The sequence below is a fragment of the Aspergillus aculeatus genome, assembly GCF_001890905.1.
Source record: "Aspergillus aculeatus ATCC 16872 unplaced genomic scaffold ASPACscaffold_12, whole genome shotgun sequence".
Lineage (NCBI taxonomy): Eukaryota > Fungi > Ascomycota > Eurotiomycetes > Eurotiales > Aspergillaceae > Aspergillus > Aspergillus aculeatus.
Genome location: NW_017962987.1, coordinates 749,363 through 761,565, shown reverse-complemented (window position 1 = coordinate 761,565; position 12,203 = coordinate 749,363). Strand labels below are relative to the sequence as shown.

The 12,203-nt window shown below is 49.6% G+C and overlaps 3 protein-coding genes across 3 annotated transcripts; 1 reads left to right on the top strand and 2 right to left on the bottom strand.

The window, feature by feature from the left end:
* Positions 1–140: 140 nt before the first annotated feature.
* On the bottom strand, positions 141–1,366 carry ASPACDRAFT_122904 (dienelactone hydrolase family protein). The gene is made up of 4 exons (XM_020196582.1): positions 1,111–1,366; positions 716–1,044; positions 527–644; positions 141–452 (listed from the first exon to the last, which is right to left on the bottom strand). The coding sequence occupies exons 1-4, from the start codon at positions 1,196–1,198 to the stop codon at positions 250–252; spliced, it is 738 nt and encodes a 245-aa protein (XP_020054361.1). The 5' UTR covers positions 1,199–1,366; the 3' UTR covers positions 141–249.
* A 521-nt stretch (positions 1,367–1,887) lies between these two features.
* ASPACDRAFT_80131 (Ytp1 family protein) lies at positions 1,888–4,532 on the bottom strand. Its single transcript, XM_020205575.1, has 4 exons — positions 4,014–4,532; positions 3,289–3,935; positions 2,532–3,233; positions 1,888–2,468 (listed from the first exon to the last, which is right to left on the bottom strand). Exons 1-4 carry the CDS (start codon positions 4,273–4,275, stop codon positions 2,289–2,291), a joined length of 1,791 nt encoding a protein of 596 aa, XP_020054360.1. The 5' UTR covers positions 4,276–4,532; the 3' UTR covers positions 1,888–2,288.
* A 6,257-nt stretch (positions 4,533–10,789) lies between these two features.
* On the top strand, positions 10,790–12,036 carry ASPACDRAFT_80129 (40S ribosomal protein uS14). Its single transcript, XM_020205574.1, has 5 exons — positions 10,790–10,979; positions 11,058–11,081; positions 11,222–11,264; positions 11,345–11,401; positions 11,658–12,036. The coding sequence occupies exons 1-5, from the start codon at positions 10,942–10,944 to the stop codon at positions 11,664–11,666; spliced, it is 171 nt and encodes a 56-aa protein (XP_020054359.1). The 5' UTR covers positions 10,790–10,941; the 3' UTR covers positions 11,667–12,036.
* Positions 12,037–12,203: the final 167 nt, after the last annotated feature.

Here is a 12,203-nt window from a genome sequence, read left to right as displayed (position 1 = left end):
CGGGACAGTAAAAGCTGACTTGTTCTCGCCGACGGCCTTTTTCCCTGTGCCAACCACCGGGGTCACGTGGAACAATCCATTCTGTCAAAGATGCTCGATCTTACTCTCAACTTACTTCACCCATTGCAGGCATCTATAAAGAAATGCAGCATAATTGAAGCCTGTCATTACTCATGTCTGTTCATTGACTAATGATGAAAATTCTTAAGGGCATCCGGGCCCACATTATGTACAGTACATTTTAAGCATTTACAGGTACTGGCGGAACCAGGCAATGGCCTGGCAAAAAGCCTGCTCCTTAGCCCACTTGAAGTGCTTGTTGCTAAGGTCGGCACGAACAGCGAAACCGTGGGAGACGCCGCTGAACAGGTTGATCTGCCAGGGCTGACCAGTCTTGATCAGGGTGCCCTCGGACTCGTGACGAAGCTCGGTGGTGAAGATGGTGTCGATCTCTGTTTGAAGATGGGGTGAATTAGCAACGAATTACGACGCGAGAGGGCTCCACTACGAGAGCATAGAAGCTTACCAGCAGCAGCAATGGAGAGAGGACCGGTGATAGCGCCGAGCTCCTCGTGGGTAACGAAAGAGGGGTGGGCATTGAAGCCAACGTCGACCTTGCCCTCCTTCATGAAACGGCAGACGTACTAATGCACATTATACTGTTAGCATGTCTACATTGTACAGAGACTGGCTCATCACTGAAGTGAGGGCTCACCTTGGCACCAAAGCAGTAGCCGACAGCAGCAAGTCTCTTGACACCCAAGTCACCCTTGACGTACTTGATGGCAGCCTCGACGATAGGGTCAACGTTGGCAGGCTGGTGGTTAGGGAACCAAGCGCCAATGTCGAATTTTCCGGCCTCCATCTCAGCGACGGGGATAGCGTCGCCGTTGAACAGGTCGGGGATCACGCAAAGGTAGCCATTGGCAGCGTACTCATCAGCGAGCAGCTTGGCGTTGTTGAAGAGACCGAAAATGTCACTCAGGAAGAGAACAGCCTTCTCGGGGGTCTTGTTGTCCTTGGGGTAGGTGATGTAGTAGTCAACTGCAGCATAAACCCTGTCAGTGGGATCGTTCCCTGCACACGAAAAGCCTGGTAAAGACAACCTACCGCCATTGACGTTCTTGACCTCACCAACGGGGGTGCCTTCGTGCTTGAAGCCCTGGGCACAGCAAGCTCCGGGAGGGTTGGACGCCATTGTGATGTGTAAAGGTTGGGGGGAAGAAGGGTGGATGCTCTGAAAGAGAATACTAAGATGTGAAAAATGGTTGGATATCAGGAAAGCCAGAAGGTGAGATACGGCGGGATATATACCCTGAATTTGCCCCGAATTGGAGTAATTTGCGCATGCAGTGGCTTCGAGATTCCCCTCTATTGCCTCCCCACTTGTCGCCCCTCCTAGGGAAAGGTTCCACGGTTAGATTAGGCAAGTCACCAAATGGCGTGGCCCTTACTAATCCTCGAATTCACCTTACATCATGGATCGACTCTAGAATTTCCGTCGCAAAGCAGCATATTGCAGTCTGCTCTCTTCGAATTTCCACATTTCGTGTGATGAATCAACTGACTATAGTGTCAAACACGTTTCTCTGTTTGTGAAACCATTCATATGTGAGACAATTGAGACAGTAACTCAACCGGCAACTTGCCAAATTGCCGAGGCGGCAAGTTCCTCGTGCCGACGTCGGGCCAACCGTCGCCATTCTCTTTTTTTCCTGCCCACTCTTTTTCTTTTGGCTAAGCTTTGGTAGGCTTCGGACTTATCGGCTTAGCCCCGGGATCAGCATCTGTACAGCCACTATGTATAACTACAATTGCCCGGCAGCAGGGCAAGTCTCAAAAATGTTTATGAAACTACTTCACATATCTCGTCACCGAGTCAAACTCCAAAAGTCGGGATCAATTCTGTACATAGTACTAAATGTTCACATATTAAGCCCTGATTGTCAGGTATCAACTTGCTAACTAAATGGCCATCATATCCTCCTCATTATTGCCTGAAAGTTTCAAGCAGATCATTCATTCGTGGTAATCACATTAAGACAAAATTCATCGCAAATAGGCCATGGTAAATGGGGTCATGTTCATCGTCAGAGCTCGAATCCTGCGCTCCAACACCAGGCCGAAGGATAACCGATATCCGTGGGGGGTATAATGCTGTAGAAAGCAAATCTTTATTTTCGCGTGTGGTTCTTTTTCGTGCATCCTCAACCGTAGAGTGCTCCTGGGATGTCCTTGAGAGCGTCTCTCAGCAAACACAGTATACACGATGTAGATAATATTTTCACTCAGGCGGGGAACTGATAAGGTGGCAGCTGGGGACGGGATTCCCGCTTCACCGCCCAGGCTTTGAGGGCGATCGAGAGGATCTCGTAGGCCATAACAAAGGCGGTCAAGCCCATGGTGACAGTGAACACAAACATCGCATCGAGGTCGTAGTATTCGATGGCCTGAATCACGCTGCGTGTCTGCACAAAAGTTAGCTAATTGATTCCTAGCTTTTTAGGCATTATCGCCAGCGAACAACTTACACTAAGCATGAAAACCAAGCCACCAGAAATGAGGCAGAAGGAAGCCACGATCTCAGTTGGTGGACGAGCAGGCAGGTAGGAGGTAGGTGGCTTCAGGTACATCAGGACATAAGTCACACCCCGAGCAAGCGCAAATCCGACGAGAAGGTTGCCCCACTGCTTGTGCACCATTGTTGATACCATGCTGTCTTGGTGGTGAGAACCCATCATCATGCCCAGCAGAAGGATAATTAATGCAGGCATAGGGTTGAGGGAAACGCCCTGAGTGTCAGGAAGCTGCCAAGCAGTATCGCTGGAGGCATGAGCGTTCATGTGGGATGGATATTGCAAGACAGTGCTGTTCAACCAGCTCTTGACGCGTTTCGACTCGAAAAGCATGCCACACAGTCCACCACCGAAGAACATGATGGAGATCGAGACATGCTCAAAGTCGGTCGCAGTCCACTTGCCGCCCCAACCTGTGAGATGCTCCAGAAACATGTTACTCGCACCATAGAGGAATATCACGAACGACTCAGTGAACTCTCCAGTGGGGACTTTGGCCTTCCATTTACCAACAATAGCGCTGGACGGTTTCACATTCCAGGCCCAGCCGAGATCTGCCCAACAGCCAAGCATTCGTCCTAGTGTCAACAGACCGTACCACACGAAGATTCCACCCTTGATGAAGTGCGCAAGACCGTTGAAAACTTCCTTGCCGCGCTGTGTCACACGTCAGCTAGAGCTGTTCATAAAATTATTGAAGCGATGATCATACCATAATACCGCCGTAAGTCACAAAGCCAGTCACAAGAGCGACAAAGCCGAAAGGTAGGATAATCGTGTCTATGATCTTATAGATGACCGAAAGGACGCGGAGCACACGGTTGGACACCATACCCGGCACACGGCTGGCCAGGAAGCGGTCAATAATGGGGATGCGCATGGGCCTGTGTGACTGAGGGGGGTTCTCAGGGACAGGGTCTTCGGGTTTTTCGAAGCCGTCGTACTCGTCCGATGCGGATGCACACGATGGCGACTCTGGACAGTGGATCGACGATGAATTTCTCTCAGTTCCCTGCCCGCTATCTCTCGACCAACGATATGAGTGACGAGGGCCAGTAGGGAAGGTGTGGTTGCTATCGGCCATTTCATCGGTCGACACAGGAAGGAAAGCTGCGCGTTCATAGGAACTGTTTTCCGTCTCCCCTCGTCCGGCGTAGGCGAAGATCAACGACATAATCACTTGAGCGCTGATAACCCAGGTTGCGATCCAGCCAATCTTGTGATGGGCGTTATTTTCGTACAGATCCGGGGTCTGGCTGTTGTAGATTATCCCGACAAGCATGCCAACCGCATTTAGCACCAGGAAGAGGAATTGCGACGGCAAGGCAAAGCGGGATCGTCCAACACTGAGCATGACCGCTGCAAACTCTTTGTTAGCCTCGCGTGCGCCTGGCTTGCGAGATGGAGATCTGAATTGGAAGTAGGAGAAGAACTTACCGATTGGGAGGATGAAGCACCAGGCAGCTACCATTAGACCGATGTGCGCCATGATTGCGCCGCTATGCTTGCCATGGGCAAAATAACTCATAGGCGAGTCGTCCGTGGACTGTGTGTTTTCCTTGGGTTGCGAATCGTGGCTGGACATGTCCATGCCGCTGTCCATGTGCATTCCCTCATCATCTCCATGCGGAATAGCATTCGCAACTGAGATTAGGAAGAAGGACGCCGCGAGCGCGGCACTGGAAGCTCGCTGCCACATGAGCGCAAGCTTAAATCTGGTTTGCGACAAGAATGAAATGCGACAAAAGAATAATTATGGAGCGCAAGAGCTACGAGCTTGCTTGGGCACCCGACAACGGTTTCCTAGACTGAGGAGACGGCACCTCCAGAATTAGGAAGAGAGTTGTCGGCTGAGGTGGTAGGGCTGCTGTGTATGCAAAGGACCGACGGTCGAGTGCGGTGCGGTGGGAGAGCGGACTGGAAGTATAAGAACCAAGAGCTCAAGGGAATCCCAACTGGTGGCTTACGGATGATCCAAGGACTGAAGGGAGAAGAAAATAAAGAGCTGAGAAACAAGAGGGTTGCGCCAGACTTTTTAATCAGGTCATTACACATCATTACCGACATTCGCGCTGTGTTCAAGTTGTTGGTTGGGTCTTGGGTCTTCGTTCGTCTTCCTTTTCGGAGCTGGCGGGGATAGCCATGCAACAAATCCGAAAGGCCGTGGAAACAACAGCCTCGCTCGAGCACCGGGTACCGGAAGGAGTGGAGCAGAAGATTACTGATGAGGATTAGTCTACTGGGAGCTCTGCGGTGGAGTGGAGTGGGCTAGGTTACCTAGTACGTAGGGGTCACTCGGTGCTTTTTTTCTTCTTCTTATTTTTCCATAAACTAATCAACCCATCAGCTTTTGAGTAAGTACGAGCAAATACTTCATTGGATCAATGGCTATAGATTCATCCAGAAACACTTGGTCTACCAATGGTCCAGTTCACTGCTACAGGTGTGTCTTCATTGTTCTTATTCAGTACTTCCCGCTCGTCATCATGAGGTGTCTCTCAGTACGGTAGAATTAGTGAGCATTATTTTTTTTTGGCACTAACTGACTAGATGATCGCTGGAACGATCATTAGTTCCATTTCTGGAACCTTAATTTCTCTTTTTTCCCTTCTTTTCTCTCTTTCCTTTTTTTTTCTTTTTTTTCATTTCCCTTTCCCTTCCAGACTTGCCGAGTTTTCCATCTTGATCAACTAGCAATGTTATAGTACGCACTTGGTAACTTGTCCTTCGCTAAGCTCCTCTCTGTGCTCAGCATCATTGCTCCTGACTCATGATGAGCACTAATGAGTAAGACTTGATTTTAATTAAAGCAAATGCGCTGGCACATGATAAGTCAAATTTCGGGTGTACTTCGAATCGAAAAGGCATCATTGGATCACTTAGGAAAGGACAAAATCTGACAAAGAGTTTTGGGGAGTGCTTCGGCTCTCGGAAGGCCGGAGCAGCTGGGAGGGGGAGCGAGTTCTGGGCATTGAAGTCATGCCGGGCTGAAGGTGCCGTGGAAAATGACCTCATTCCAAGGTACCGAACTGTTAGCGCCGGGTCTAGAGCGGACTCTCTTTAACCATTTTGGCCGAGCTTATTGTTCATGTGCCTTTACTCAATCTAACTCATTCTTGCTCATCGTGTTAGGCTGTTGGCGACTGGGCGGCTGACGACTATGTTGCCTATACACTTTGTTAGGATTCTCGATTGCTGTTCTATATGATCTGACGCTGTCTGATATAGACAGACCATATTGATACAGTTGTCTTGGCAGGAGATTATGGATTGAGTTGCGAGCTAGAACCCTCCTTCTTTACTCTCTGAGGACGAGGGCATGCTGATCTCTATACTCCAACCTTCACATCCCGAAAACCATTCGCTTTCAAGTGTGTTCAGCTCATGTGGCTATTCATTCCAGAGGACTTGTGCTTCAAAGTTGCTGACCATCCCCGCATTCTAATGTATTGGGGGCAACCCATGAAATCTGAGAGACACCGGCCTCTCCCAACTTGGAATGTTCCGGTGCGACATGATCTTGATAGTCTCTAGCCGCGTGGGAAGACTGACTCCTGTCTAACAGTTTCTGTTGGAGTGCGCCCATATTCTCATACGCTACTTAGTCGGACCAACAAAAACAAGTTTCTATCCTGACAGCTAGCTATTCACACGAGTGGGAAACAGCGATACGACTTCGAACGATAGCCACTTATCTCTCCTATAGCTGATACAATGCCGGTATCGAATCAGATCGCGAAGTTGGTCTTAAGCAGTGAAGCCATCCAACGCTCCCCTTGCATGATACTACGTTTGCGTGGTGGAGTCACGGGAGCTAAAGGCAATGTAGCAAGGCTCCAGGCTGCTTCATAACTAGGTACTGTCTATCATAAATGTATACACTGCTTGGATTCGAAGCCGCACCCGGAGAGATAGGTGCGCAAGTCCAATCCTAAACTGCTTACGAGCTACGAAAGGCATTTGAGAAGTTCCTGTGTACTCCAAGCATGGACACGCATTGTTAAATAGACCTTGTCCAAGTCTCCGTGTTTGTTTATTGTCGGGAATTGGCTAGGGCGAAGTATACCTTGATTGTTGACAAGTCAATTAAGCCCCTTAATTTCGATCTCTATGGTCTGATCGTCGACAATTTAGGTACTATGTACATCTTGGTGTAACGTGACATCCTCATGCAGCTTGTCACACTTAAAAAAAAAGACTATGTCTTAGAGTGAGGGTAGAGGTAGAGGTATAGTACCTGCCGTGAACAATCACAAAGTGCATGGATGTGCTGGCGTGAAGAGCTGATACGTGAGCCTTTAGCAACGATCTCCAACCATGCAGGCAAGCCAACGACTCAGTATCTCTGATGCCTGAACTTTAAGACTCACAGATAGGTGAACTGTTGACTCTACGTCTAAATTTAAGTGATAGTCAGTAGGCTCCAATGATTCCAGTCAAACTCTAGAGCCTATGCGGCCTCGTGTTGTGAGGGAGCTGGCAGTTTTGTTGTTCATTATTGCATTAATAATACTACATGTACTCAGTACTTGTGTTGGATGGGTCGACCGCCAACAAGCGTCGATCTCTTTATCTGCGTATAGTGAGGGATTCCTCGGAAACAGACCCTACCCTGCGGGGCCCTCGCACGTTGGGCGCCCAGCCCTGTTCGCGTCTGTGTGCCGTCTGGTCTGTCTGGTCTTTGTTCCTCTTGCTCACTCTCTCGTCTGACAACCCAACTGGCGATCGTGGCTTGGCGTCACCTTTTAGCACGGACTTAAGGAAGCACCTGCATCCGCGCTCTTCCGCCAGAGCGCCTTCTTGCGGGTAGTCTGGAAGGGAGGCTGGCTTGACCGCCTTGAGATCGACGGAGCCTGTTGAGGAGCTGTCATCTTGTGAACAGCCCTGCCATTGATCCATGATGAGCTCATTGCAGCTACTTCGCAGGTGGGTAGGGCTGGGAACACCACCGCAGGGGAGAGTGATTTGGAACAACCACGCCGAGTCCTAGCTGGTTAAGCAAGATTTGTAACATGTAGGGTTGGAAAGACCGGAAGAAGAAAAAGAAAGTGAAAAAAATGATGTTATTCAAAAGCCGGGCGAACCAAGCTGCCAAAAGACTAGACTAAACCAAGCTATGGGAAACCGACACGGACCAGTCCACTAAGCAAGCACAACAACCCACCAAACGACACGCACCGGTTCCTCTTGGAGACACGCCCACCGCTCCGCAAACCAGCAACTCGCATGACCTGGTGGAATTTCCCGTCTCGTTTCTTTTGACTTCTCAAGAATAATGATACCTAGTTGTGTGCCGTTCCCACTTGATGCCGAGTCGCCGAGATTCCTCTGTACGCGCTTACCTATGCGCATCGTATGACTCATTGAAATTCGCCTGGAACTCGGATCGGATATCGTCTGCAGGTTGCTGGAAGATGCTTTGACGTCATCAAGCCGTGACTATGGCAGCATCATATGAGCTGATTCCTCGCATATTGACCTGCTTTTGGGAGATGGGACTTTGATATCGCTATCTGCATAGAGTCCAGTATTGATTTGGCCTCTTTGTTGTTGAGCTTGAGCCTAGAGGGCAATCCCCGCAATATGCCGGGCATCAGAGCAGCAATCATTACCGTCTTGGACCATCCGTGCTGGCAGCCTCATGAGGACCCGCCCGCTACGACCATCCCCGATAAGATTCATGCATGCTTAGTGCAGTGCACAGAGCCGTGTGCACAAATCCCTTTGCTAGGGTCTACCTATGCGGACCACATCGAGGACAGCTGACAGCCAACAAACTCATTTCTGGATGATGTTATTTAGCACCGCCGGGCTCCAGAGTCATGAATGCTTAAAGAGTGCGTTAATTGCTGCCTACCATCGTCCCTGAAAGCACTGCCGCCCTCAACTGTGTGTTATACAGTAGATACCCTACTCAGGTGTAGGGTTCAAGTGCCGTATGCCAGGATTCAGTCGATTTCCAACTATTACAAGTGGGACCCGACCGACTTTCCCATACACCATCCAATCAATTCCCCGATAGATCCTTTTTGGGGCTCTCATCACGACGGGAATCTTCTTTCCCCTTCATGCGGACGGGGCGTATTATTAATACAAGTCGGGTTCAATTGGAAAAGAGAGGATTTTTTTTTCTTTCTGGATAATTCAGATACTTCTACCAATGGGGTAAGCAGAACACGAACGGGGTCAGTCCGAAGGCACGCCCTTGGAGAATTGATGTGAATTAGTTAGTATCTTGTTGAGAAGCAAAAAATTTCTTTGCTTATGGGGCTGATCGAAGCTGGGTCTTTCCCGCCATTATCATTATCAGCACATGGACGATCTGAATATCTATGATTTTTCGGACCCTCAATTTTTGAGCATTCCTCTATGCTTGAGAATTGCAAGCCAGCAACGACATAGCTTTCTAACAAAACCGAAACAATAAACAATATACACTAAAGTCAACATGCTGTGATGTTCCCATACAACTTCGCCTTAGACAACAGAAGTCAAGAACTCCACCCGTACTTCCCGAACACTTCCCTTAAAGAGGTAGGATGCAACGAGGGGAGCGGGAGAAAAAACCAGCCAAAAGCTACTAAAGTCGGCAATTCGGCATCAACCCAAACAACCACGACGTTGACTGGATGGACCAAAATGCTTTACCTTGGATTTGAAGAAGAAAAAGACATGGGCCAGGCGGGTAAATCTCCGAAAGCCGCCGTTACAGCTACACTTCAATATGGTCAAATCCCCGAACCCTCCCCCTCACCCCAATTTAAACCCCCGATGCAGAATTGGCAAAATTGGTATTATTGCATCCTACTAGCATGGCATGACGGGAAAGCGCGGCGGCTGCGGAAAGGCGCGAAAATCGGACCTACTAGCCCTGGATTCTGGTCTTGAAGTCTTGTCACTTTCAATCGTACCGATACCTCAATGGCAGCCGACCTTGGAGAACGGCAAGCGCTTTTTTTCAAGGGCCCATTTTGGACGAAGCTAGCGGGTGCTCCCGTCCGCGAGTGGTCTCGCGCGAAGCGAGCAGAGCAAGCCAGTCTATGTCGGGTTTATCTCGGATCAAAAGGATGCTCCAGTGTTTTACTCCTTCTAGCCATGGCTACACAATGCGATAACGGATATACGGAATTAGACGGTGACTTCTATGCATTTGGCCGTTATTGAAGGTTTGGTCCGGTTGTCGGAGTCTTGGACTAGAAGTCTGGAGGACCAACAACCTGAGGATCCATGCCGACCTTGGTATGCTGCAGTGCAGACTATCTCTTGGTGGACAATCTCGATAACCGCCCACTGGTCGCCTTGAAGCCACTGCAACTATCGCGAAGTAGAACTTGAACCCCTGGAAACCACCACGTCTGCACGGGGTGACTGGGGCAACCGATAGCCTTTCCTTGAAGGCCTTCAGATTGCTGTGTGGAGGGGTTTAGGTATCTGGGGTGTGAAGAACTAACAAGCACCCCAATTATCACTTTGCCCGCTTCTCTTGAGGGGATCAGCTTAGTATTTACATTAGATGCTCAGCAAACAATCTTCTACCGTGGATGATTGGACTCTGATGCGCTGATCGGCATGCAAACACGGACTGCGCCCGTGACTCGAGACCTACTCCATACTAGAAGCCTGCAATGGTAAGTGCTGAGTAGGTCGGTGCCCTCAATTGTCGCAATTGAGCAAGCTCTCGTAGCGTGTGCGTCTTCCTAGCCTGTCCTTCCTGCCTAGGACAGGTGACATCGACATCTTCTTTTGCAAATATCTGCCCCTGGCATAGCAGTATCTACTGCCTTCCACTGAAGAGTGCCAGCCAGTTCCAGATTCTTCATCAATTTCTTCAGATCATTCCGCCTATGATTCGCGTCACCGCTTGTCGTCGCCCTGCAGTCAGCAAGAGACTTCGGGAGCATCAACATCAGAGGTTAGACAAGAAGGTATCTGTCCGGTATGAAGAGCATTTTAGCTCAAAGTTGGTCGAAAACCCAACGCATGTTGACTCCGCGTGAACATTCAGCCTCTAAGGCACATGCAGTCTCATGTATACTCCCCCAAAGCCAGTGACAGGAAGGATGATGATAAGCGAAGCCCGGAAAGGCGGAGGAAAACCCGCCGGCGCCTCCCTCACCGCCCGTCTCTCCATTCCCCGTTGATCAACCAGATTGTGATCATGTGATTGGTTGACCCAAACCGGCTTAGTGGCCCGCAAGCGAGGTGGTCCGAGCCCGGCGTCCGGGCAAGCGCAGGAAAGCACACAACGGAATTTCAACCCTAGCCTTTTTGTCTGAATCCCCTCAACGCCCAGCCGACGACAAATCCGCCTGCCCAAACACCCGACCTCATCCCCCAGGTTTTCTCTCGCCTCAGAAAATTCAAGATGACTCACGAGTCTGTTTGGTACAGCCGTCCCCGCCAGTAAGTGCTCCCCGTTCGACGCGATCCGTTTGAGAATTGAGGGTATATTCGTGAGGCTAACGGAGATTCGTTGTATAGGTTCGGCAAGGGCTCCCGTGGATGGTGTGTTCAACCCCCCTGAAATCTGGAAAATGCGAAGACAAACGATCAAGAGGAGAGGAGAATCACGCGATGAACTGGAACGCCAAAATGAAGGAACACACAATGGACAAATGACTGATTTATGCTCGATTGAAATACAGCCGTGTCTGCACCCACCGCGCCGGTCTCATCCGCAAGTACGGGGTATGGAACACCTGATATACTCTCATTTGGATACAATTCGAATATTTGGGACTGGTGAACTGATCGAGGATGCATTACAGATGAACATCTGCCGTCAGTGCTTCCGTGAGAAGGCCTCGGACATCGGTTTCTACAAGGTTGGTTTTCATCTTTACCTGTACACCTTGCTCTACCAAACAACCTGCACCCGCGATTGGAGGATAAACATCGTTGCTTGTGACCGTGGAAATGGACTCGACATGGCCAGCACTGGAGGAAAGGGGAACCAAAGCAATGAAACGACGAGAACACAAATTCGAAAGGGCGGCGACGCACATGGATCTCCTGCACACCACACAACATGCACACCTCAACCCTCCCGAACAACCTTAGCTAATGCCTCACCTCCTCCAGTTCCGTTAAATTCCTTCCTTCTTCCGAATTCAATTTTCCTTTGTTCACGACGGATCTCTTTCACGTGCTCGGGCGCTCGGTACCAAAATGAAGTGATGAAATGGAGAGGAGGAATTCTTCTTTTTCTTGTTCTCTCTCTTTCGAACAACTCCAGAGAATCGCCGCGAATCCTTGAACTTCTCTACAACCCCCCAATCCGCTCGGACAATGGCTTAGAATTTGCTCTTGAAAACAAAGCAAATCTCGGACTGGGGATTCATCTGGTACTCGGGGAGGATTTTGAATTTTTTAGAGAGCGGAGAAACGAGAGAAAAACAAGAAATGAAAACTTAAAAATTGAGGGATGCTTCATCTGCTTTTCTTTTCTTGCTGTTTTCCCAACCATGGCTTCGGACAACCTGATCGATCGTCTGGTTTTGGCTTCGCGATGCAAGCGAGTCACCGCATGGGGTCTGGCTGGCATATCTATGCGTGGGCTCGGTCCCGTTGGGGCTGCTTCGTGCTGGACTGACTCCCATCGTGTGGATTACGGGACCCTGCTCCATC